The 26,391-nt window shown below is 43.3% G+C and overlaps 1 protein-coding gene across 9 annotated transcripts in view; it reads left to right on the top strand.

Moving 5' to 3' along the window:
- The window catches only part of rerea (arginine-glutamic acid dipeptide (RE) repeats a), a 626,626-nt gene that overhangs the window by 335,865 nt on the left and 264,370 nt on the right, over window positions 1-26,391 (top strand). Inside the window, exon 1 of one of the 9 annotated variants that reach the window (XM_038773784.1) lies at window positions 11,172-11,331. The exons of the other annotated variants lie outside the window; for them this stretch is intronic. Coding sequence (XP_038629712.1) covers window positions 11,306-11,331 — 26 coding nt within the window. The 5' untranslated portion in view covers window positions 11,172-11,305. Of the gene's footprint in view, window positions 1-11,171; window positions 11,332-26,391 lie in introns of those variants that run through there. 9 annotated transcript variants of the gene reach the window in all.

Here is a 26,391-nt window from a genome sequence, read left to right as displayed (position 1 = left end):
CGCTGTAGTGTTCTATGTTCTATGTTCAGCACCATTTGCAATTCCTCAGACACTGAAGCAGTCCATGCCCAAATGCCGCAAGACCTGGACAAGCTTGAACCTTGACATTCAATAGCATTACCATTGCTGAAACTCTCACTATCAACAACCTGGGTGTTACCATTGATCGTGAACTGAACCGGACTAGCCATAAAGATACTGTGGCTGCAAGAGCAGGTCAGAGGCTGGGAAACCTATGGCAGATAATACACTTCCTGAGACTCCAAAGACTGTCCACAATCTACAAGGCACAAGTCAGGGTGTGATGGAATAGTCTCCACGTGCCTGAATGAATGCAGCTCCAACAACACTCGAGATGCTCAACACTATCCAGAACAAAGTAGCCAGCACATCCACAAACATTCACTCCCTCCACTACCAATGCACAGTAGCAGTATGTACCATCTGCAAGATGCATTGCAAGCACTCATCAAGGTACCTTCGACAGTATCTTCCACAACAACTGCCACCTAGAAGGACAAGTTCACCAGACATTTGGGAATACCGCCACCTGGAAGTTGGAGGGAGTTCCACTCTCCTTAATGGCCCTGTGTGTGTGTGGGGGGGGGGGGGGGGGGGGGGGGGGGGGTACCTACATACCTACATCTCGGGGATTGCAACAGTTCAACATGGCAGCTCATCACCATCTTCCCAAGGGAAATTAGGGATGGGTAATCAGTGCCGGATAAGCCAGTAAAACTCTCATCCCTTGAATTAATAAAAAGTCAAGCTGCAGAGGCTCTACTGTCGTGCCTTTTATCCACCAATTTTGTTACCCCTTGCAGCAATTTAATTCAATTTGCTAGGCATTGTCTGCCTTTAGTGAAGTCCGTGTTTTGGAGTCAGTGCCGTTGCACATTCTAATTGCTTTGGCTGGTTTCCTTTTATTGTTTGGAAAATATTGAAATTTACTCTCGATGCCAAGGTAACATCTGCAACTTGAGTGTGTGCTTCCAACTCGAAAATATCAAGCAATATTTTTTAATCTTCGATAACTCCTCGTCTCATTTCTGTCGTGACTTTGCATTTCTTTACTTGCTATATTTTTCCAGATCTCGGCTTGTTTATAATGGTGCAGCACATCTAACCCTCTATCATTATTTTGTTTTGGAATGCCAATTTGTACCTTCTACTTGCTGAATTCCTATTTCTATTTGTGGTTTGGTAGCAGGTGGTGATTGAGTAGTAGGTACATCATGCAGCAGTGTAAAGCGGTTGTGCAGTATTTTGTTCTACTAACATCTGACATCCTCCCCTATAAAATGTTCAGATGTTCACATTAATTTGTGACATTTGATGTAAATCTTTTTGGATATGTAAGTGCTTTCAGGTGAGTGTGCTACTTCATACACTAAAGACAGACTTTGCAATTGATGCAAATAAAACATGCACCCCTCATGATTTCACCCGATGAGTCACCAAGCCATATAAACCAGGAAGAGCAGTCATCCTTCCAATCCCATGAAGCTATGCATCTGTGACCTGCAGCCAGACGCCAGCCAGCACCAGTAACCAGCTGCTAGAGGCCATCTGTCCACTACCACAGCCAACAAGCAATCACCAGTAATGCTTGCACCAGTCAGCAGCTTGCCAAACCATGGGTACTCCATTGCTACTTGTCAGGCTGGAGATGGAAGCCTTGGTGGAAGGACAAAGGTGAGGAGTTGGAAAACTGGGAAAGAATTTGGGTCCTTGATCTGTGGGAACAATTGAAAATGGAGGCAACGTTACTTGTTGCAAGGATTGCTGACTAATGAGGATGGTGACAATAGCCTCGTGCATCAGTTGGGCCATCGACAAGCACAGAGAAAAAGAGCTATTAATGTAAAATAACATGACCATAATACGTAGGGGCAGAATTAGGCCACGGCCCATCGCGTCTGCTCCACCATTCAATCATGACTGATATGTTTCTCACCCCATTCTCCTGCCCTCTCTCCATAACCCCTGATCCCCTTATTAATCAAGAACCTATCTATCGCAGTCCAAAAGACACTCAATGATTTGGCCTCCACAGCCTTATGTGGCAAAGAGTTCCACAGATTCACCACCCTCTGGCTGAAGAAATTCCCCCTCATCTCTGTTTTAAAGGATCATCCCTTCAGTTTGAGGCTGTGCCCTCGGGTTCTAGCTTTATCTACTGACGGCGCGGTAGCACAGTGATTAGCACTGTTGCTTCACAGCTCCAGGGTCCCAGGTTCGATTCCCGGCTTGGGTCACTGTCTGTGTGGAGTCTGCACGTTCTCCCTGTGTGTGCATGCGTTTCCTCCAGGTGCTCCGATTTCCTCCCACAAGTCCCGAAAGACATACTGTTAAGTAATTTGGACACTCTGAATTCTCCCTCTGTGTATCCAAATAGCCGGTGGAATGTGGTGACTAGGGGCTTTTCACAATAACATCATTGCAGTGTTAATGTAAGCCAACTTGTGACAAAGATTATTTTAAAAAATTGTGAAATCATCTCCGTATTCTGTAAGCTTCAATGAGATTCCCTCCCCCCCATTCTTCTAAACTCCATCGAGTACAGACCCAGAGTCCTCAACCACTCCTCATGTGACAAATCATTCATTCCGGGGATCATTCTTGTGAACCTCCGCTGGACCCTCTCCAAGGCCAGCATATCCGACCTTAGATCCGGGGTCCAAAACTGCTCACAATATTCCAAATGGGGTCTGACCAGAGACTTATAGAGCTTCAGAAGTACATCCCTGCTCTTGTATTCTAGCCCTCTCAGCATGAATGCTGACATTGCATTTACCTTCCTAACTTACGGTATATACGTACAGGCAGCATAAAACATAGCCACTGAAAAATTATCACAAACGTTAATTCCTGAGGTCCAATTTGGCTTTTAAAAATTTGCCAAATTAGGAAATTTGAAGGTCAAACAAGTTCTAAGGCAACGGTCCCTAAACAATTCAGCCAGTGGGATTCCCGTGGTGGCGTGGGGGTCGTATTGTTGGACAATAAGAAGTTGGCCAGCCAATGGCGCAATGCCTGGTCTGATTGCTTCCACATACCATTTTAAAAAGTCTTTATGGCCCTTTCTGCCAATCTGCTGGATACAGGGTTTGAGCTGTCCTGTTATATGCTGGATTCCATTTATCTGATCAAAGCATTAGAAATCCCCAATAAAAGGGGGACCTTTATCCCAATGGCATCTGGTAGGCCGTGTATGGCAAATACCCTCGTACGGCCTCTCCTGTAATAATAATAATCGCTTATTGCCACAAGGCTTCAATGAAGTTACTGTGAAAAGCCCCTAGTCACCACATTCTGGCGCCTATTCGGGGAGGCCGGTGCGGGAATTGAACCCACGCTGCTGGCATTGTTGTGCATTTTAAGCCAGCTGTTTAGCCCACTGTGCTAAACCAGCCCCTGTAGCTGCTGAGATCGCGATTCCCATCCTGTATGGTCAACCATTTGGAATGAACATCTACCTTGACGAGAAACATCCTGCCCAAGAATGGGCCTCCATAGCTGACGTGTGCTCTGGCCACTGGTGACCCTGCCATTCTCAGGGATGGAGATTGGCCAAAGGAGGTAATGATTGCTGAGACTGGCAAGGTATACATTGCTATATCACTTCCTTGATAGCTTTATCGATTCCCAGCCACCAGACATAACTGCAAGCCTGCATCTTCATCTTTGTTTGGACTGGGTGGGCACTATGTAATTCTTGTAGAACAAAGAACAAAGAAAATTACAGCAGAGGAACAGGCCCTTCGGCCCTTCCAGCCTGCGCCGATCCAGATCCTTTATCTAAACCTGTCTCCTATTTTCCAAGGCCTACTTCCCGCCCATTCATATACCTGTCTAGATGCTTCTTAATTGATTCTATCATGCCCGCCTCTACCACCTCTGCTGGTAAAGCGTTCCAGGCACCCACCACCCTCTGCGTAAAAAACTTTCCACGCACATCTCCCTTAAACTTTCCCCCTCACCTTGAAATCGTGACCCCTTGTAACTGACACCCCCACTCTTGGGAAAAGCTTGTTGCTATCCTCCTTGTCCATACCTCTCATAATTTTGTAGACCTCAATCAGGTCCCCCCTCAACCTCCGTCTTTCCAAAGAAAACAATCCTAATCTACTCAACCTTTCTTCATAGCTAGCACCCTCCATACCAGGCAACATCCTGGTGAACCTCCTCTGCACCCTCTCCAAGGCATCCACATCCTTCTGGTAATGTGGCGACCAGAACTGCACGCAGTATTCCAAATGTGGCTGAACCAAAGTCCTATACAACTGTAACATGACCTGCCAACTCTTGTACTCAATACCCCGTCCGATGAAGGCAAGCATGCTGTGTGCCCTCTTGACCACTCTATCAACCTGCGTTGCCACCTTCAGGGTACAATGGACCTGAACTCCCAGGTCTCTCTGCGCATCAATTTTCCCCAAGACCCTTCCATTGACCATATAGTCCACTCTTGAATTTGATCTTCCAAAATGCATCACCTCGCATTTGCCTGGATTGAACTCCATCTGCCATTTCTCTGCCCAACTCTCCAATCTATCTATATTTTGTTGTATTCTCTGACAGTCCTCCTCGCTATCTGAAACTCCACCAATTTTAGTATCATCTGCAAATTTGCTAATCAGACCACCTATACCTTCCTCCAGGTCATTTATGTAGATCACAAACATCAGTGGTCCGAGCACGGATCCCTGTGGAACACCACTAGTCACCCTTCTCCATTTTGAGACACTCCCTTCCACCACTACTCTCTGTCTCCTGTTGCCCAGCCAGTTCTTTATCCATCTAGCTAGTACACCCTGAACCCCATACGACTTCACTTTTTCCATCAACCTGCCATGGGAAACCTTATCAAACGCCTTACTAAAGTCCATGTATACGACATCTACAGCCCTTCCCTCATCAATTAACTTTGTCACTTCCTCAAAGAATTCTATTAGGTTTGTAAGACATGACCTTCTCTGCACAAAACCATGCTGCCTATCACTGATAAGTCTATTTTCTTCCAGATGTGAATAGATCCTATCCCTCAGTATCTTCTCCAACAGTTTGCCTACCACTGACGTCAAGCTCACAGGTCTATAATTCCCTGGATTATCCCTGCTACCCTTCTTAAACAAAGGGACAACATTAGCAATTCTCCAGTCCTCCGGGACCTCACCCGTGCTCAAGGATGCTGCAAAGATATCTGTTAAGGCCCCAGCTATTTCGACCCTCGCTTCCCTCCGCAACCTGGGATAGATCCCATCCGGTCCTGGGGACTTGTCCACCTTAATGTCTTTCAGAATACCCAAAACTTCCCCCTTCCATATGACAACTTGACCGAGAGTATTTAAACATCCATCCCTAGCCTCAACATCCATCTTGTCCCTCTCCTTTGTGAATACCGATGCAAAGTACTCATTAAGAATCTCACCCATTTCCTTTGAGTCCACGCATAAATTCCCTCTTTTGTCTTTAAGTGGGCCAATCCTTTCTCTAGTTACCCTCTTGCTCCTTGCATACGAATAAAATGCTTTGGGATTTTCCTTAACCCTGTTAGCCAAAGATATTTCATGATCCCTTTTAGCCCTCTTTATTGCGCATTTGAGATTCGTCCTACTTTCCCGATATTCCTCCAAAGCTTCATCAGTTTTGAGTTGCCTCGATCCTTTTTATGCTTCCTTTTTCATCTTAGCTAATCTCACAATTTCACCCGTCATCCATGGTTCCCTAATCTTGCCATTTCTATCTTTCATTTTCATAGGAACATGTCTGTCCTGCACTCTAATCAACCTTTCCTTAAAAGACTTCCACATTTCAAATGTGGATTTACCCTTAAACAGCTGCTACCAATCCACATTCCCTAGCTCCTGCCGAATTTTGTTATACTCTGCCTTTCCCCAATTTAGTACTCTTCCTTTTGGACCCCTTTTGTCCTTGTCCATGAGTATTCTAAAACTTACGGAATTGTGATCGCTATTCCCAAAGTAATCACCGACTGAAACATCAACCACCTGGCCGGGATCATTCCCCAATACCAGGTCCAGTATGGCCCCTTCCCAAGTTGGACTATTTACATACTGCTGTAAAAAAACTCTCCTGGTTGCTCCTTGCAAACTCTGCTCCATCTACGCCTCCAACACTACACGAATCCCATTCAATGTTGGGGAAGTTAAAATCTCCCATCACAACCATGTAAGAGGGGTTCCCTTGCTGAGGGTAGAATGACGACTTGGAGCCCCACAATATTAATCCATCTTTACCGGTTGGTTAATCCCTGTGGGTTAAGTAGGGCCTCAACTGTTCTGACCACTCATGATACCAACCTGTTTGGATCATCCATTCCACCGGATAATACCGGATGTCTGCCAATTTCATATATGTCCGGACAAAACTGGCAATGTGTCCAAGAGGTTCAACGGCAAGATGATTTCTGGGGTACTGGTGGTGGCGCCACCAGCTTTGGCCAGAGGAGTTGACTCGATGGTCCACGTTAGAGATTAGGGTGCCAGGCATGTGTTGGAAGGTGTAGTTGAAGGCCACTAACAGTAAACCCAATGCTGCACCTGGGCGGACGCAACTGGCAATATTGACATGCCCTCCATCAAAAGACCCAAGAGTAGTCGATTATTATGATGAATCGCTGTCCATAAACGTGTTTGTGGAACCTGTTAACACCATTGATGGCGGCCAGCTTTCCCCTTTCGATTTGGGCATAATTTTACTTGGCTTCTGAGAGGGCCCTTGAGGCAAAGGCAGTGGCTTGTTCTGATCCTCCCTCCATTTTGTGGAACAGAATGGCTGATGTCCTGTTTGGCAAAGCATCGCATGTGGAAACAATTGGCTTCCCTGGGTTGAAATTAGCAAAGAGGTTCGAAGATCGCAGAATTTGTTTTACGAAACATAAAACTCCCTTTTGCTGCTCCTTTCACTGCCAATGTCGTTGCTTCCTTCGGAAATGGTGTAATGGCGCCAATGTCATGGCCAGGTTTGAAATGAGCTTGCCATAATAGTTCACCATTCCCAGGAAAGATTTCAGCTTGGCTACATTCCTGGGTTCTGGGACCTCCTGGATGACTTTGACTCTTTTGAGTAGATACGTGACTTCTGTGGCCTAGAAGGTACATTTCTCACGTTTAAGGTGGACTCCCACATCTCTGAATCTCTCTAATACCTCCTCCAAACGTGACATGTGATCTCTATGTGACTTTAGTGACTAAAACATCGTCGAGGTAGGCCATCACTTTTGGGAGCTTCTGAAGGAGGCTTGCCATGGTATGCTGGAAAATAGCGCAGGCTGAGGAAATGCTGAAAGGTAATCTAATGAAATAGGCCCTTATGTGTATTGGTGGTGGCGGACTCCTCGTTAATTCCAACTGCAGGTACGTGTGGCTGAGATCCAGCTTAGAGTAGGTGAGGCCTCCCGTCAGCTTGGCATAGAGACCCTCGATTCAGTGGTTCGGGTACTTGGCCACATGGGTGGCCTAGTTGATGGCGAGTTTATAGTCCCCATAGATCATAGAATTTACAGTGCAGAAGGAGGCCATTCGGCCCATCGAGTCTGCACCGGCTCTTGGAAAGAGCACCCTACCCGAGGTCAACACCTCCACCCTATCCCCATAACCCAGTAACCCCACCCAACACTAAGGGCAATTTTGGACACTAAAGGCAATTTATCATGGCCACCTAACAGCACATCTTTGGACTGTGGGAGGAAACCGGAGCACCCGGAGGAAACCCACGCACACACGGGGAGGATGTGCAGACTCCGCACAGACAGTGACCCAAGCCGGAATCGAACCTGGGACCCTGGAGCTGTGAAGCGATTGTGCTATCCACAATGCTACCGTGCTGCCCCATATATCCTTACTGATCAGTCCAGCTTCAGCAAAGGGACTATGGGGGCTGCCCACTCAAATTGCACTGGTTTAACAATTCCCAGTTTCTCTTATCTCTTTAGCTCAGCTTTGACCTTTTAATGCAGGGTGTAAGGGACTGATCTGACCTTAAATAAAACTGAGATTTTGAGCCTGGATCGCCATGCATTTTGGCCTTCGCGCCTCTGTTCCAACCTAACTCGTTACAGAACACGTCCTCATACCTTTGCAGGACATGGTGAAAAATCTTTTCCAGCCAATTTAGTTTAATTCGCTGCAATCAATCCCTTCCCATCAGGCTTGGTCTGTGCCCCTCTGTGACAATCTAAGGCAGCTCGGCTTTTAGTTCTTTGTGAGTTACTGGTGGCCCCAAGGATTTTTAGGGTTTTCCCCCGTATAGTTTGGCAGCGTGGCCGTCGTGCTACCCAAATTCAGGGTCTGAAACCCGTCTCTAATATAATCCAAGAACGTAAGATTTCAATCAGGTTGTTGGTTTGAGGCCAACTAGCCATCCAAAGTAACACCTTCTGCTTGTATTCCCCTACTCTCTCATTCGCTGTGAAGAAATAGCGGAGTCATTTGGTGTACTGGTTCCAGTCTTCGGCACCCTGGTCTTAACGGTTCTAACTTTCCGATCATTGGCTTCTTACTCACTTTGTAGGTGCTACTGTCGAAGGTTTCCAATTCTCGGCTGTCTTTGGAGGTTTCTACTTTCAGTTCCCGAACTGCTGAAGACTAACGATTGAACGGTTTACCTCGTTGCCAATGTGGTGGCAAGTGATAATTCACTGGAGACTTCTAGTAACAACTAAATGGGGTTTATTAACAGAAGGCAAAGGCAACTATTTAGAGGCACAGAGCAGTGCTGGATAGGTCTTGACTCTCCAGCTCTGGGGTGTACACTGCCTGGGTCCCCACTCCCAGGGCCCCAAGCTTTCCCTTTATTGGTTGGGGTGTGTGCACTCCCATGCGTTTGGTCCTGAGCCGGTCAATTGGCCGCAAAGACCACCCCCTTATTTGACTTCTTTGATGCAAAGAGCCTATTTAAAAGTGATGTATGTGAGGATATAAACTTACATTCTCTATGGAAAGATTTTTTAGGTTTAAAACTATAATATAAGTCTGGCAAAACAGCTGTGGAGTAATTATCTACTATAAATAGGTTCAAATTAATTTGGAAAATGTTGGCTGAAGATGCAGTAATAGGTCATTAGCTCTAGTCTGAAAACTTGGTGAAAAAGTGATCACAGTTTTACATTCAAATTCTATCTTTAATCGGTGGCCTCTGACATTTTTAGACACATTATGGGGAGGAAGAAAATAGATTTAAATTCGACCAAATTCGATCCTAAATGCTCTTTTGATTATGGCCATACAGACGTTAGCCGTCTAGACCATCGCGCTCACAAAATGTTCAGTTTGGAGGGAGTTCTCTTAACATTTGACAGCACAATCAGAAGAACTTGCTCAGTGCTCTTATATTTTTTGTTTAGCCCAGTTTTCAGGCAAAATCCACAATTCCCTGATAACTGTTGAGAACTGAAGTGATTCTAAAGTGTTAAAGGAAATAATCTATTTTATATGCTTTTGTTTCTCTGGAAGCATTGATATTTTATTTATTTTGTGATATATATATATATATATTATTGAAGGACATTGCTACTTTTGAACAAAATGAAAATGAAATGAAATGAAAATCGCTTATTGTCACAAGTAAGCTTCAAATGAAGTTACTGTGAAAAGCCCCTAGTCGCCATATTCTGGCCCCTGTTCGGGGAGGCTGGTATGGGAATTGAACCGTGCTGCTGGTCTGCCTTGGTCTGCTTTGAAAGCCAGCTCTTTAGTCCTGTGTGCTAAACCAGCCCCTGAGGTGGAGGCTCTTGCAATTATTTTGGAAATATTTTTGAAAAGCACAATTTTGAGGAATGTGCAATCTATAAATCTTTTTCCTTTAATTCTCATTCTTAGAACTTTTTAAAACATAATTGTATTGCTCTTTAACTCATGCCTTTAAGACTGAAATGGTTCTGTACTCTCAAGAGGATAGATGGACCAAATGTACAAAATGACATGACATGGCAGACAGACACACACACACGCACTCCCTGCTAAGTACCTCCCTCGACCACAACCTGAATTAAGAAATACAATGGTTTGTTGGGTTGAACCTAGCAGGCAGAGTCTGTAGTGCGCGTGCTAAAGTGTGCTGTGACATCTAACAAATGTATCTTTTATTTGTTCTTATGTTTTGAAGAGATGAGTGGAGAGGAACCTGTAAAGTTAAATTAATTTTACATTGGAATGATTTTTTTTTCTCAAAATATATTTTGAGCTACAGAAATCTGCAATAAGGTGGAGGTCTATTTCAACATGTTATTGGGAGGGAAGAAGAAAGGCAAACAGTCCAATGCTTATATAGTAAGAATGACTGTATAATGCTGATACCTTTTTCGAAATAGCACTATCTGAAATGTAATCTGCAAAATTCAGAACAATATTCACTGCCTTAAAGCGTGTAGTGGAAGCAGTTTCAATAGCAGCATTGAAATGGGAATAGGATATTTACCTGAAAAAAAATTACAGGGCTCTGCGGGGTGACCTGGGAGAAGGGAATGAAATGGATTGCAAAGAACTGACCGGAAGAAACCATAGGCCCCCTCACCTCTTTCTGTGCTACAAGATGATTAATTCTGTCCATTTAAGTCCAATTTAAAATATCCAACAAAACATGTACTTTGATCATTTTGCTTGATTACAAATAATTATAATGAATGAGAATTAAATAAAATTGACTTGAAATATCTTTGTTTTGATGTTATTACTCGAAAGGATAAAAATGCCATTGCAACACGTTTGCAGTAAGAAATTGAGTATCAGGGTTTTTTTGGAAGAATGCAATTTTTAAAAAAGAATGAAATGGTTGCTCACAGTTGAGCATAATATATTTATTCTGGATTATAACTGTCTCGAATTTGTTTACAGTTTTTAATTGGGTGTTATGACAGCGATTTAGACGTTTCTTCAATAAGCCAACTTGAATCTGAAGTGATCTTGGTGTGATGTTTGTCACAGTACCCCTCTTGATAGGGCCCTTTTCTTTCAGCATGCTCACTAAAGCTCCCTGGAGCTGGGAGCTGGTTCAGCATGCCTATTTAGAGAACATAAAGGGAGAGATTGATTGCTCTGTATGTGAGGGAGGCAGGGTCATGGCACATGCTCAGTGCTGACATTTGGAAGGGAAGTTTTTACGCTCTGCGTGGTGGCTGAGGTCATAGCACAAGCTCAGTGAAAGCTTTCTGAGGTCTCTCAGAGACTGCGTATGCCACCATTTTGAGTACTGAGAGTAGGAAAAAGGGAGAGTTTTGCTTTCAGTGCAGACTGTAGCCAGACTTGGGGATATAATTAAACCTAAAGGACTTGTTTTGACCATGGATGATCTCTTCAGCCCTCGGAGGTAGGCTTATTTATTCTGGCCCATCCTAAAAGGCTGCGGTTTGTAGATTCCTTGCCTTGTCAAATATTTATTATGAAATCTTCATTATTAATGCTGCAAGGCTTTTTGCTGCTGTTTTAACGTTTGATCAGCATTAACCAGAAAATGGTGACTCTTCCTGAAAAGCTAGTTATCTCTCTCTCTTTCATTTTGTAAAGTAAAGAATTGTCAGCAATTTCTATTGGTTTGGAGGCTGAGAAGGAAAATCAAATCGCCAGAAAAATCATATAATTATTTTGCTGGCAATTGGTGAATTTTCATTTTCAGACCCATTTAAAGCCGAGTTTTCAGCAGTGTTTGTGTGATTTACATCCGATTGATTTCCTTTAAGCACAGAAAATGCACCTCTCTTTTTGAGCACGTATGTGGGTGTGAGAACTATTTGGGCCTGTCAGTTGTTTGGCTAGGAAAATGGTAGTAGGAAGGATTTGGTGTGGACAGCTATTGGTGGTTTTCAGTGATGGGTGGGACCTCGCATGATGGTTCTTCTGGAACTTCAGTCTTTCTGACTTCAAGTTTATTTGTAAAGAAAAATTATACAAATTTAAAACTTGATATTAGGAGTGAATGCAATGTGCAATGTATTTTTTTAAGGAAAAAAGTAAAGCTACATAACGACAAAGCTGGTCGTTACCTGCTCTTTTGATTTGATACCTGCATCATTTACTATTTGTAAGTGGATATCGTCGCTTAATGCAATCTCCAATGCTACCTATTTGACTCCACCTTAGATCTGATTCCGATCAGTTCATTTTTAACAAAGTTCATACGCGATGTACTGAAAACAAGCTCAGTGATGCCAAATGGTATATTTTGAAGTAAATCAGTCGAGATATTGTGAAGATTCTAGAAACGTAGATATCATGCCATCACTTCCTATCCTCATTCAGCTCTATGGATGCAGTAGCAAAACTCTGATCAACACCTTCGGCAGCCAGAACACCAGAGTATCAAAGGACTACAGATGTTTGAATAAAACCTGCTTCCAGAATGCTTGTGACAATATGTACCTGAATGCAATTACTATAAACAATGCTCTCCACTCTGAAGCTTCATGAAGTTGCAGTGTTCTGTTAAGTTGGTACTGCATGGGATTGGCATCAGAAAAATAAATACAAAATTGCTAACACTAGAAATGGTGGGCACTTTTCTGAAAAGACCAATGATATTTGTTAATTTAAAATTTATAAGATGAGGTGATAAAATATCTTAATGTGATGCTCACAAAACATTTTGTAAGTTGATATATTTGAAGTTGTCTTCCAGTAAATAATTTAAATAGTTGCAACGTGGCATACATTAACAAAGCTTTTAATCTTGCATAAATATCACCAAAAGGTGTTTCTGATTCTTATTAAGGACTTGAGAGTCGGTGCCCTTCTTGCCTTTCTAGTTTTCCACTATTAAAAGGTCGCCAATTTGTGGTCAATATTAGAATAGATTTTTCTTCCTGATCTTCTTCCCATGCCGCTTTATTTGGAATTAGCAACAAAACAGCTCTGTGGAATTGGCCAGGACAATTCAGCTGGGATTGGGAACTCGCCACTGCCGCAATGCTATAAGAACATGCAATCGCTCTGCGAGAACACTGTGTTGACACATTGGACCATTAGACTGTACATCTTAAAACATGCCACTACTACAGGAGAGCCCACCTGCTCAGAGAAAGCAGTTGTCGTTGAGTCCACAACTAAATTCGGATTGTTTGATTATTAGATTTTGAATGTGAAATGGTGATCAAAAGAAAATTATAATGTGGTAGGGGATCAGCAATGGCAGAAATATTTGTTTTTCAACAGTTAATTGATTATAGGAGCCTGTGAAGGAACCTGGGAAAAGGAGTCAGCTATTCAGCCCCTTGCATCTGTTCTGTCATTCAGTTGGATCATGATTGATCTGTGTCTTATCTCCATTTACCCACCTTATAATAAACCTTACCTAACAAAAAATTGTCAATCACAGTTTCAAAATTTCCCAAATGACCAAGCTTGTTCGGGTAAGAGTGATCCAGATTTGCACTGCTGTTTGTGATGTTATAATGGCGATATATAAACTAACACTATACAAGTAAAGTAGAAAAATTAGCCTTACCAGCTAAAACACACTAAAATTATTCTCTTAGGTATTATAACGCCAACTTGAATTCCATCAAATGAAGCTCATCCATTTAATTTCAGCTAATGCCAGGGTCACATGCTATTCTTAGTCACAATATTACAATTTGTATTATAGATCATAAGAAATAGGAACAGAGGGAGGCTATTCGGCCCCTCGAGCCTGCTCTGTCATTCAATAGGATCATGGTTGATCGGCATTCCTCACATCCACTTTCCTGCCCTTTCCTCGTAACCCCTGATTTCCTTACTGATCAAGTATCTATCAATCTCAGCCTTAGATATACCACAATCACACTTTCCTCCACAGCTCTCTATGGTAAGACCATAAGACATAGGAACAGAATTAGGCCACTCGGCCCATCGAGTCTGCTCCGCCATTCAATCATGGCTGATATTTTCTCATCCCCCATTCTCCTGCCTTCTCCCCATAACCCCTGATCCCCTTATTAATCCGGAACCTATCTATCTCTGTCTTAAAGACACTCAATGATTTGGCCTCCACAGCTTTCTGCGGCAAAGAGTTCCACAGATTCACCACCCTCTGGCTGAAGAAATTCCTCCTCATCTCTGTTTTAAAGGATCGTCCCTTTAGTCTGAGATGGTGTCCTCTGGTTCTAGTTTTTCCTACAAGTGGAAACATCCTCTCCACGTCCACTCTGTCCAGGCCTCGCAGTATCTTGTAAGTTTCAATAAGATCCCCTCTCATCCTTCTAAACTCCAACAAGTACAGACCCAGAGTCCTCAACCGTTCCTCATACGACAAGTTCTTCATTCCAGGGATCATTCTTGTGAACCTCCTCTGGACCCTTTCCAAGGCCAGCACGTCCTTCCTTAGATACGGGGCCCAAAACTGCTCACAATACTCCAAATGGGGTCTGACCAGAGCCTTATACAGCCTCAGAAGTACATCCCTGGTCTTGTATTCTAGCCCTCTTGACATGAATGATAACATTGCATTTTCCTTCTTAACTGCCAACTGAACCTGCACATTTCAAAGACTCACAACCCTCTGATGAGATAATGGGTACAATCGGAAGGCCTTGTCGCGCCCGGCTCGGTGACACGATGAGGCTGCTAAATCAGCGAGAGGCCTCTCGCAAGATTTGTGATGCTCGAGACGGCTCGTGAGATCTCAAGACATTGTCACGGCCTGGATGTCACCCTCACTGGGCGGGATCCAGATTTGCACATTCTTTTTTTTATAAACGTTTTATTGAGGTATTTATGGTTTTATAACAAAAACAGAAGAAACAGTGTACATACACATATATAAATGTAGTGCAAAAGCCGACTTCCTCCTTCGCAGGTCCCACCTTTTCTAACATTGATTTGCATATTCAAGTGAGCAGTTGGGCCCTTACAAGGTGGGGTGAGAGGGGGCTTGAGGACCCCCTGATGGTTACGTTGGGGCATTTGGGAGTTCACTGGCCGCTGTCAAGAGATCGGGCGACATTTAAAAATAAGCTCGTCAGTGCAGGAAATGAATGTAAGCACGGCCTCTGCAAAACCTGAAAAAGATACAGTCTCGATGAATAGCGGGGTCGTTCTCGGCACGGCAGGCGCTGAGAGACACCTCTGTAAACAGGACTCTGTTTCTTTTTTGCTAAATCGTGCCCAATACCTTTCCTTAAATCAGGGGACAAAACTGCTCACGGTTCCCTAGATTCGTTCTCACCAGTACCTTGTACAGTTGCAGCAAGACTTCCCCACCCTTCTACTCCAACCCACTTGAAATAATGACCAGCATTGCAGGAGCCTTCCCCATTATCTGCTGCACCTGTGTGCTAGTTTTCAGTGTTATGTGCACAAGTACCCGCAACGCCCTTTGTGTTGCTGTTTTCTGCAGCTTTTCTCCATTTAAATAATACTGTTCTTTTGTGCTCCCTTCCAAAACATCGTGAGAATAAGTTCAAGTTTTCTCCCCGTGTCTGAGTGGGTCTCACCCCCAAAACCCAAAGATGTGCAGTAGGTGGATTGGCCACGCAAAATTGCCCTTTAATTGGAAAAACGAAAAAAAAAAAGAACAAGTTCAAGATTTGTTGCTCCAGAGCGAAGTATATCGAAAGAAAATGTTTAACTTGTCTGCCACAGTCAAAAGGGGAGTTGGTGGTCAAGTGGTAATGTCACTGGACTAATAATCCAGTGATTCAGGCTAGACTCTGGGGACATGGGTTCAAATCTCACCACAGTAGCTGGTAGAATTTGATTTCAATTAATAAATTTGGAATTGAAAGCTAGCAATAGTGACCATGAAACTACCATTGATTGTTGTAAAACCTAACCTGGATCACTAATGTCCTTTAGGGAAGGAAATCTGCTGTCCTTATCCAGTCTAGCCTACATGTGACTCCAGACCCACAGTAATGTGATTGACTCTTAACTTCTCCTCTGAAATGACCAAGCAAATCTCTCCGTTCAAGGGCAATTAGAGATGGGCAACAGAAGCTGACCTTGCCCAGTGACACCCACACACAAGAACAAAGAAAGAAAATCAAAATTTCAAATTAAGCATTGAGCACTTTGTTTTGTGTTGGTAAATACTCATTTCAAAATGCCTAGTTAATTTACCAGTAATTGATGTTGACCAACACCACCTTGTTAATGACAGTCTGTGCGATTAAGGAGGCTTTGAATCGTGCTGAACCTGCAAGGAAAGGAGGGTTTCAGCTTCATTATTTGGTTTGTGTTAAGATCGCTAATCTTAGTCAAGGCAATGCAGAGGGTAGGGTACAGCAATTGCCTCAGCATCGCCCAGCTTAAGAGGTGGGAGAATTTGACAGGCACACTCAGTTAGGAGTTCTCAGTTCTGGTCACTAACATCTGGATGGACAATACTTAAAGTCATAAGCTGTTATGGCTCACAGCCTACCAATACTTAATGCAGGCTGTGAAATGCAGAAGTGAAGAATGATCGCTTAGTCCTGTACAAAGAAAGACTTGCATTTATGTGGTTGCTCAACGCACATTTCAAACATGTCAAAATATATTTTGATGCAGTAGTTATGATCTAAGCAAATGGGGCATGTTTTGTTCAGCAAGATCTCATAAATAGTAAGATGAATCATTGTTGCTTAAAGAAAGAATTTTGGTCAGTTTTGAGGAGAACTCTCTGCTCAACTTAGAAGCGTGGAGTTCCTACAGTGCAGAAAGAGGCCATTTGGCCCATCGTGTCTGCACTGACCCACTGAAGGAGCACTCTACCGGGGTCCACTCCCACCCTATCCCTGTAACCCCATAACCCCACCTAAGAACATCTTCGGACACTAAGGGGCAATTCAGCATGGCCAATCCACCTAACCGGCACATCTTTAGACTGTGGGAGGAAACTGGAACACCAGATGAAAACCACGCAGACACGGGGTGAAAGTGCAAACTCCACACAGACAGTCACCCAAGGCCGGAATTGAACCAGAGTCCCTGGCGCTGTGAGGCAGCAGTGCTAACCACTGTGCCATCCCCTGTATGGGTTTTCAATAAAGCATTTTGCATAGAAGTATCTCCTTTGAATTTCTAATTAATAACTGTTGTAAGTTCCCAAAAAGATTTTGCACCAAACAGAATTGCCAAGTTGAATAATGGTTACAGATTTTGACCATTTTATTAGTTTACCAATTAGTTATCAACACATTGCATATGAAATGAGCCAGAGGCACTACACAAATACTATGTTCTGGGCATTAGTTATTGTTTCTATGGCAGCATAAAGTATAAGAAAGTAAAGAACATGTACATAAAATGTTGATGCCCAAGTACAGATATTTCATAGTTTGAAGGTGGGTAGTTAACATTGTCATGGGATTTGACCATGAAAATGTCCTGCCAATCTGAATTTTGCTTGTACCCAATTTCCAAATGAGCAGTTTCCATCAGGACTCGCAGGATATCAGTTAGGAGCACAGACCTGGAAGGCTTTTACTTCCATTCCCACTCATGAGTCCATGCATGCTTAGATCAATTGTTGAGTTCTAACTGTTGCCCCATAGAAGATCTGTGGAAAGCACAGACAACCTTGCAGCTGCCATCTGCTGCTACAGTAAAACATCAGGCAATCGGTCATCAAGAGCTGGATTCACTTAGATAATGTTCAGACGTGTACTGGCAGGAATGGAACTGAGGAAGGAAGTAATTCCCTACAGAAGAACTGGGCAGAGACTTGGCAGATGCTAATCTGTTTTCTGTCTTCTAAGATAGGGTGGAGCTTTGTTGCCTGTCCGTTCTATTAAGAGTGAGTGGTGCAAATAAATTGTCTCGGCAAATGAGAATGGAAGAGCAGAGAACATGTACTGTACGTGAAGTATAGATGGCATTGGGTTGCATAATCCATTGTCTTAAATTGATAGTTTGTTGCCTTGGCCAAGTAGGCAAGCATTAATGCTGTGCACGACTATTGCATAACTAAATGGCTCTGGGGATGCTTTTACCCAGATCTTTGGCTGATGTTTTGAGAGTTAGAATCTTTGATTCTGTCTATTTAGTATGGCCAAAATGTTCAATGACTGAACACATCAAGTGTTGATTTCTATTTTAAGAAATTCTGAGTTGTTGTGAGTTATCTAGATATTATTTTTGTTTGTGTAAATTGGGGCTTACGTTCTGCTATTCTGTTTGTTTTTTTTCTCTGTAATGATGTGGTAATTAGGGAAATGGTGCAATAGATCTGGGTTCCTTTTCATGTACCAAACTCGCGAAATGCCGACGGTTGTAAAGAGCAGGTCACAATTGCTTCTTCTATAATGAAATTGTAGATCCGCGCATTCTCCCCGTGTCTGCGTGGGTTTCGCCCCCACAACCCAAAAATGTGCAGAGTAGGTGGATTGGCCACGCTAAATTGCCCCTTAATTGGAAAAAATAATTGGGTAATCTAAATTTTTTTTTAAAATAATGACATTGTAGATCCGAACTTTACATTACAGAGTTAGCTGATGCAGCAAAATACACTTGTGGGCTTATTTATTGTTTTGACTAACAATCCTGCTGTACTGCATAAGCCTACATATTTCTGTGCAGCTACCACATATGAAGCTTTCAATTACAGTATTTTTTTCTCAAGCCTAAACCAAATTAATGTTTGCAGCTGATGTGACAGTTTAATTTGCAAAAGCTTCACGTGATAAATGTGCCCCTCAGTAAATATTTTATTTTTAAAAACCTTTATTAACCTTGGGAATCAAACAAATGCATGCCTGTACTTTCTTGGTTACTTAGTTACCATTCTAACACGTTTTAAGAAAAGCAACCTATTGGACATAATTATGATTTACAACCATCTTGTTTTCTTCTGGGTTTTTTTTCTAATTACCCAGTAAATTCTGATGACCTCTTTGGACAAGTGGCTTGAGAAATTATTTAATGTATTTTAGTGAGGGTGCATAATTAACAAACCCAGTTCCACTGACTTTGACAATAAAGTGATGTTCGGTCGTCATCCAGCGTTAAGAACTAGCAAGCAAGAAGGGCCCAGATTTGATTCTCAATCTGGTCGATTATGCATCCCCTCCTTTTCCTTCCTCCACCATTGTTAGCCATGCCTTCAGCCAACTAAGCTTTGAAATCCACCCCCCCCCCCAAAAAATCTGTCTCTCTCCACCTTTGCTCCTTTTAAATCACTCCTTAAACCCTACCTGTTTGAATTCCACCTATGTTCGTCTGTGTCCTCTGCAGCAGTGTTTCACATACTAACCTTTTTTCAGTTTCCAAAAGAGGATGTAATTGGTTAATTGTATTGTTTGCAGTCAGGTGAGGTTACCCGATGCTGCCTGTTGTTAAGATGACCTTAGTCCCGATGAGCAATGCCAAGTAGGATGTTGTAGTTCCACAGTAGCTTTCAAATCCAAGGGATATATAGATTCAGGGTTATATTGAATGGCTATAGATTTAGAGAGAGTAATGTGCGACGAGACCTGGGTGTCGTTGTACACCAGTCATTGAAAGTAAGCATTCAGGTACAACAGGTGGTATGTTGGCCTTCATAGCAAGAGGATTCAAGTACAGGAGCAGGGATGTCTTGCTGCAATTATACAGGACCTTGGTGAGGCCACGCCTAGAATATTGTGTGCAGTTTTGGTCTCCTTATCTGAGGGAGGACGTTCTTGCTTTGGAGGGAGTGCAGCGAAGGTTTACCAGACTGGTTCCTGGGATGGTGAGACTGACGTATGAGGAGAAATTGAATCAGTTAGGATTATATTCACTGGAGTTTAGAAGAACGAGGGGTGGGGAGGTCACATAGACACATACAAAAATTGTAACAGGGCTAGGCAGGGTAGATGCAGGAAAGATGTTCCCGCTTGGTGGGGTGAGTCCATAACCAGGGGTCACAGTCTAAGAATTTAGGACTGAGATGAGGAACACATTTTTCACCCAGAGACTGGTGAGCCAGTGGAATTTGCTACCACAGAAAGCAGTTGAGGCCAAAGGATTGTATGTTTTCAAGGAGTTAGATATAGCTCTTGGGGCTAAAAGGATAAAGGGGGATGGGGGGGAGGGGGGGAGGGTTGGGACCAGATTCCTGAGTTGGATGATCATAATGAATGACGGAGGAGGGCCAAATGGCCAACTTAGTTTCTGTGGATGAGATTTGTGCCATCAGTGTGTTAAAGCATAAAACCTAACCTGATCTAACTGAGACCAGGGGCTGGATTTTCCACCCCGCCACGCCACATTTCTGGCTCGACCCGCCGGCGGGATTCTCCGTTATGCCAGCCGACCAATGGGGTTTCCCATTGTGGGGCAGCCCCACGCCATCGAGAAACCCCCGGGCAACGGCAAAACAGAGAATCCCGCCCATGGATGTTCTTTACTTTTCCTCTCTCCACTTCCTTGGGAATCCTGTGTCATGTTTGGGTCAGCTCCTAAGTGCCATGTAACAGTGACCAGGGTAACTTTTATTCTGACTTTTTTTGAGAAGAACTTGGCTCTAAGATGACTCCTTTGCCCAGTTTGATTGTTGGAATCCCAAAGTTTTTAGAACACAGATAATTGTTGAATTAAATCTTCTGATGACTCTGCTACACAGATCATTGGAGCATTGACTCACTTGTGTAACCTTCTTTTTGGAGTTGTAACTGTGCCTTTAGTCAACAGAAACATTTATAAATTATGAATGCAGCGCCTTAAAATCAGCTCGTAGCCCAAAATATATCATTTAGTTATAGCTCAATCAATATTGTTATTGCTCATAATTGAAAATTCATCACCAATTGATAGGTTTTCTGACAAATCATTTTCAAAGATTTATTTTGACTGATTTCGAGGCGTACACTGCTCCGTGATGCATATTTAAAAATGAGTTCCAGTTCAATTCCTAGAGTTAAAAATAATTATGCTGCATTAGCTATTTTGTTAAAGTATTTTCAGGTATATATCAATACATCGCAGTTCCTTCTCAATTGCTGGGTCAAAATCCTGGAAGTCTCTCCCTAACATCATTGTGGGTATACCTACACCATGTGGGCTGCAGCAGTTTAAGAAGGCACCCTATTAAGAAGCTAGCCACCATCTTCTCAAGGGCAGTTAGGGATGGGCAATTAATGCTGCCCCAGCCAGCAACACCCACATCCCTTGAATGAATGAAATAAAGGTAACTACCAGTGGTGTGCATGTGGTTCCCAAAGTATTATCACAGGGGTTCCAGGAAAATGCTTGAATTGCCAGAAATGCTTTTTATGTTTCGATGGGCAATTAACATATTTTGCATATTGTCTTCTTGGCTCCCTCAGAGCAATCTTGCCTCTGAGTTGCAGTTGTGGGTTTGACTCCCATTCCAGGGCTGAAGCACATGATCTAGGTCGGTACTTCATTGCATTACTGAGGGGGTGCTGCAATGTCGGAGGCGCCATTTTTCAAATGAGATGTTAAGCCGTGGCTTCTTCTACAGGCTGACGAGGGTGTGTACAGATTGACTGCTGCATTTGCCTACGTCACAATTGTGATTCCTCTTAAAAGCAACTCATTGATTGGCGAAGCATTTTGGGTTGTCCTGAGGATGTGGAAAATGCTGTATAAATAAAAGATCTTTTGTACCAATTTTACGTTGTATAAGAGACCTTTATCGACCAAATGGCAAGTTATATAAGTGACCTGTGTGAACCTGCACACCCATGTAGGTGATTTCAAAATAGTGCATTACACAAGAATTCTGCGGAATCTGTATTTCATAATGGTGTCTCATGTCAGTACTATAGTTAATTGTTTTCAATGGAAATATGAGGTTTGTGGTATAAGCGTCTCTTTGGGTGCAATCGTGCTGCCACTTTTGTGTTTCTGCAATGTTATTTCTATTTTGCAGAGATTCTGGAGTCTGCTGCGAGTGCTGCTGTGCAAAGCCTCCTCAGGGAGCCCATCTCACACTGCTTCTGCTCATCACCGCATTGCGTATAACTCCGATGCTGAGTCCTGGACACAACATAAACAAAGCACAAGTTCTTTTAATGCTGCAACAATGGCCATTCCTATCCATGCCCTTAAATCATTCAATAATTTACTGTCGAAGAAGCACACAAACCTGCATACGTGAAGTTGTGTACCTGTGAGAGTTCACTGACCAGTATCAAAGTAGTGTGTTGTTCTGAATCAGTTCTGCAACTACTACTCTTAGAATTCTACTACATCTACATTTCATTATAAATTTAACGCATATGTGTACAATAACATTGTTTTGTGAATGAAGGTGTTTAATCTTTTAATTAATACGGAACATTAGAATTGAAATCTCTAACTTTAAGATACTTTTACTTTTCTATTACTGTTTGTTTTGTGGAAAACCAAAATTTTAATGAAATTTTGTAACATAAGCTTCTTTGGCTTCAAGCTATCACAACTTTTCACAAAAGTAGAATTGGAGTCATTTTAATTTTGTTTGATGATGCTCCTGGGGAGTAATTTGGGACATTTTACCACAAATTGGCGCAATGTAAATGGAAGTTGTTTGTGTTGGCAGACTGCTCGACAGTGTGGGACCCAGTGTACCGAGTGCTGACCAGTATATCCTAGCTGTATTCACTGAATTAGGATCAGAGCAGGAAGAATCCTGGGTAAAAATCAATGAATTCAGTGCAAGCTGGCATCTTACCCATTTCTATCACCCAGAGTTCCTCTGATGTAGCAAGCAATGAAGGAATTTCTCTGCACTTGCTTCCTGATGACATGAACCATGAAGGGCAGTGGATGTTGTCTATATGGACTTCAGTAAGTCCTTTGACAAGGTCCCTCATGGTAGACTGGTAAAAAAGGTGAAGTCATATGGGATCAGGGGTGAGCTGGCAAAATGGATACAGAACTGGCTAGGTCGTAGAAGGCAGAGAGTAGCAATGGAAGGGTGCTTGTCTAATTGGAGGGCTGTGACTAGTGGTGTTCCGCAGGGATCAGTGCTGGGACCTTTGCTGTTCGTAGTATATATAAATGATTTGGAGGAAAATGTAGCTGGTCTGATTAGTAAGTTTGCAGACGACACCAAGGTTGGTGGAATTGTGGATAGCGATGAGGACTGTCAGAGGATACAGCAGGATTTAGATCGTTTGGAGACTTGGGCAGAGAGATGGCAGATGGAGTTTAATCCGGACAAATGTGAGGTAATGCATTTTGGAAGGTCTAATGCAGGTAGGGAATATACAGTGAATGGTAGAACTCTAAAGAGTATTGAAAGTCAGAGAGATCTAGGTGCACAGGTCCACAGGTCACTGAAAGGGGCAACACAGGTGGAGAAGGTAGTCAAGAAGGCATATGGCATGCTTGCCTTCATTGGCCGGGGCATTGAGTATAAGAATTGGCAAGTCATGTTGCAGCTGTGTAGAACCTTAGGCCACACTTGGAGTATAGTGTTCAATTCTGGTCACCACACTACCAGAAGGATGTGGAGGCTTTAGAGAGGGTGCAGAAGAGATTTACCAGGATGGTGCCTGGTATGGAGGGCATTAGCTATGAGGAGCGGTTGAATAAACTCTTTTTGTTCTCACTAGAACGACAGAGGTTGAGGGGCGACCTGATAGAGGTCTACAAAATTATGAGGGGCATAGACAGAGTGGATAGTCAGAGGCTTTTTCCCAGGGTAGAGGGGTCAATTACTAGGGGGCATAGGTTTAAGGGGCAAGGTTTAGAGGAGATGTACGAGGCACGTTTTTCACTTGAGGGTAGTAGGTGCCTGGAACTCTCTGCCAGAGGAGGTGGTGGAAGCAGGGACGATAGTGACATTTAAGGGGCATTTTGACAAATACATGAATAGGATGGGAATAGAGGGATACGGACCCCAAGTGTAGAAGATTTTAGTTTCGACAGGCAGCATAGTCGGCATAGGCTTGGAGGGCCGAAGGGCCTGTTCCTGTGCTGTACTTTTCTTCTTTGTTCTTTGTTCTATGAAGTCAAACTAGAGTTGGTTGATATCAAAGACAGCTGTTTCCCTCAGTGTGTTACTATTGTTAAAATTGCTATCCATCTTCTCCATATTGTAGATGGCAACAACATTTTGAGAGATAAAACTGTCCTTCTTCAAACACAGAGCTGTCCTTGATTGTACCACCCGAATTCTCTACAGCTCTTTTCTATTGTTGTAGTGATACTGAATTTTTGTTTTTAGATTTTTTTCTTTCACAACCTGTTACAGGATGGATGTCAAAATAACAATGCAGACAGAAACAGATATGGATAGGACTACTGGGAATCAGTCGAACATTTGGACTTCTATAATTGAAATGATGCAAGTGAAAGTTTGAGTAAAATGGTGGTCATTGGTTGGAATTCTCCCGTTTTGAGACCAAGTCCCATGGTGGGGCTGGGGCATGGAGTATGTCCCACTGCAGAGGCCGGGGGTAAACATGCCATATCTGCCAGCACCAACCTCGTTGGTTATGCACCATGGTGTTGTGCTCCGCATTCTGTGGCAGGGCAGACCTGATGGTGCCGGGTCCGTTGTGTCCAGGTGCCATACTGAGAGTGTGCCCAACATCACTGATCCACTATTGAAGAAAGAAGATGAACCTTCTGAAAATGAAGATGGCTCCCCGGGAATATTCTAAAGCGTGAAGATGGACCCCCTCCAAATCTGGAAGGTGCACCTGCAGATGCTCCCCAGACTCACTGCACTGGTGTTTCAGGGTCCAGGGTTGCTGTCAGCTTCCATCCCGAACTCTGGGGGGCACTCTCAAGGTATTGTTCAGGTGGGTCCCGACATCTGGACGTCACATTGTTCCAAACGTGTTTCCCACTGGTGTTGCAGAGAATCTGGCGATGGGGTATTGGGCCTTACTCCACATCCCATTAATAGGTGTCGAAGAAATTATAAGTCAGCACTTTGAGTTTTCGCCAAAGGTCCTTTAATTAAACACGAAGTTCATGGGGGGGGGGGGGGGGTTATGGAGAAACCACAGTCATTCCAATTGTCTCCGCTTTACAGAAGTAAAGGCAGGCAATTTATTTGGTACAGTGAGCAATATCGAGGACAGAAAGCATTCTTTAGATTAGCAAGAGACAGAAAACCGAGCAGCCCGGAGTTTGATTTGAATAACAGGCCTCGAGTTCCTTGCCTAAGAAAAATAATAATTGTATGCTGTCAGCAAAACAATGTGCAGCTGTATGTTTGTTTACATTGTATGACCTTCTGATTATTTCATACAGAACTCTTGACTGAAATAAGGCTAAATATCCATCATACTTTGCCAAGTGCCTGTTTCCATGAAATGTAGGCACGCAGCCGGTTAAAATGAATACAGGGTATGAAGGCAACTAATCCGCCAATAAAGTCCCTTCTACAATTCCCTGCGTGTTGATCTCATGATCAACACATTGTTAGTACATTACAGTGTCCTCAACAGCAAAGGGTGGGCTATAATGTAAGGGGAATTGACATATGATAGGCACCTGATTGTTAAGTTGCTGGGACCACGGAAGCAATGCTGATATACCTGCCCCCCATGGCCTGACAACATCCTGAGCAACATTTAAACAGTAACCATACGACAATCAGGCTTACAACAATGATTATAATCAAAATCACATCCCTCTGTCCTAATGATCCCAACCACCCAAAGCCAAAGTCCCATCCCCCATCCTCATGCAATCGTGTTCCCTCTCTGCGAATGTGATCCACCAGGTTATCAATTTTCTCTGAGTTATCAGGGATGTATGTGCAGCAGTCACGGCCAATCAGAGCACAAGTACCTCCCTTTTCAGCTGCCAGGAAATCAAGGGCCATCCTATTCTGCAGCGGAACCGCTCTCATGGCAACCATCTCAGTTTCTATCTGGTTAACAGCTTCTGCAGTGTCATTAGCTACCTGCTCAAGGATCTCTTAATTCGCATAGTTCATATGCATTAGTGGCTATTCCTAATGGTGGTATCATTATTCCCAGCATTTGTGCCCATGTCATAATACTTTGTGTCGTCCTGTGTTGGGGACGGTCCTGCAATTGCTGAACGTGAAGCACATAAGGGACTACGTATCCCCTATAGCAGGAGCCGTCCCAATTTTCTGGTAACCACGGGTATGCCTTGCGTACACAGATAAAATGCGTGCCCTTATACACGGTCAGGTTCCCTTTACTATCAGTCATCATTAGTCTAATCGGATCCCCTCCCCAGGGGCCTCCACCAGTTTGATTTTCAACCGCTGACCAGTCAAAGATGAATAGTCCTTTAACTGTAAGGCGGAGCATAGGGGGTTGCCAATTCAAGGTCTGGTCGCACTGACTCGTGCCTACTGGGCTGGTCCCATATGTTTTATGTTTCCTAAAGCATATGCTACCCTTTGGGACTCCAGTATAATTGGGAAGGATCATACAGGGCGGCTGGTGTGATACATTAAATCAGGCCACCACCATCCTGTAAACCCATTCATATCGTATCCAGCGGATCTCCAATCTTACATATACTGTGTATCTTCCCCATGCCCTGTATTATTCCGTCTTAGGGCCCACTC

This window comes from Scyliorhinus canicula, chromosome 16 (assembly GCF_902713615.1).
Source record: "Scyliorhinus canicula chromosome 16, sScyCan1.1, whole genome shotgun sequence".
NCBI classification, from domain to species: domain Eukaryota; kingdom Metazoa; phylum Chordata; class Chondrichthyes; order Carcharhiniformes; family Scyliorhinidae; genus Scyliorhinus; species Scyliorhinus canicula.
Note: the sequence above shows the minus strand (reverse complement) of the source record. Positions and strands in the feature narration are given on the sequence as shown.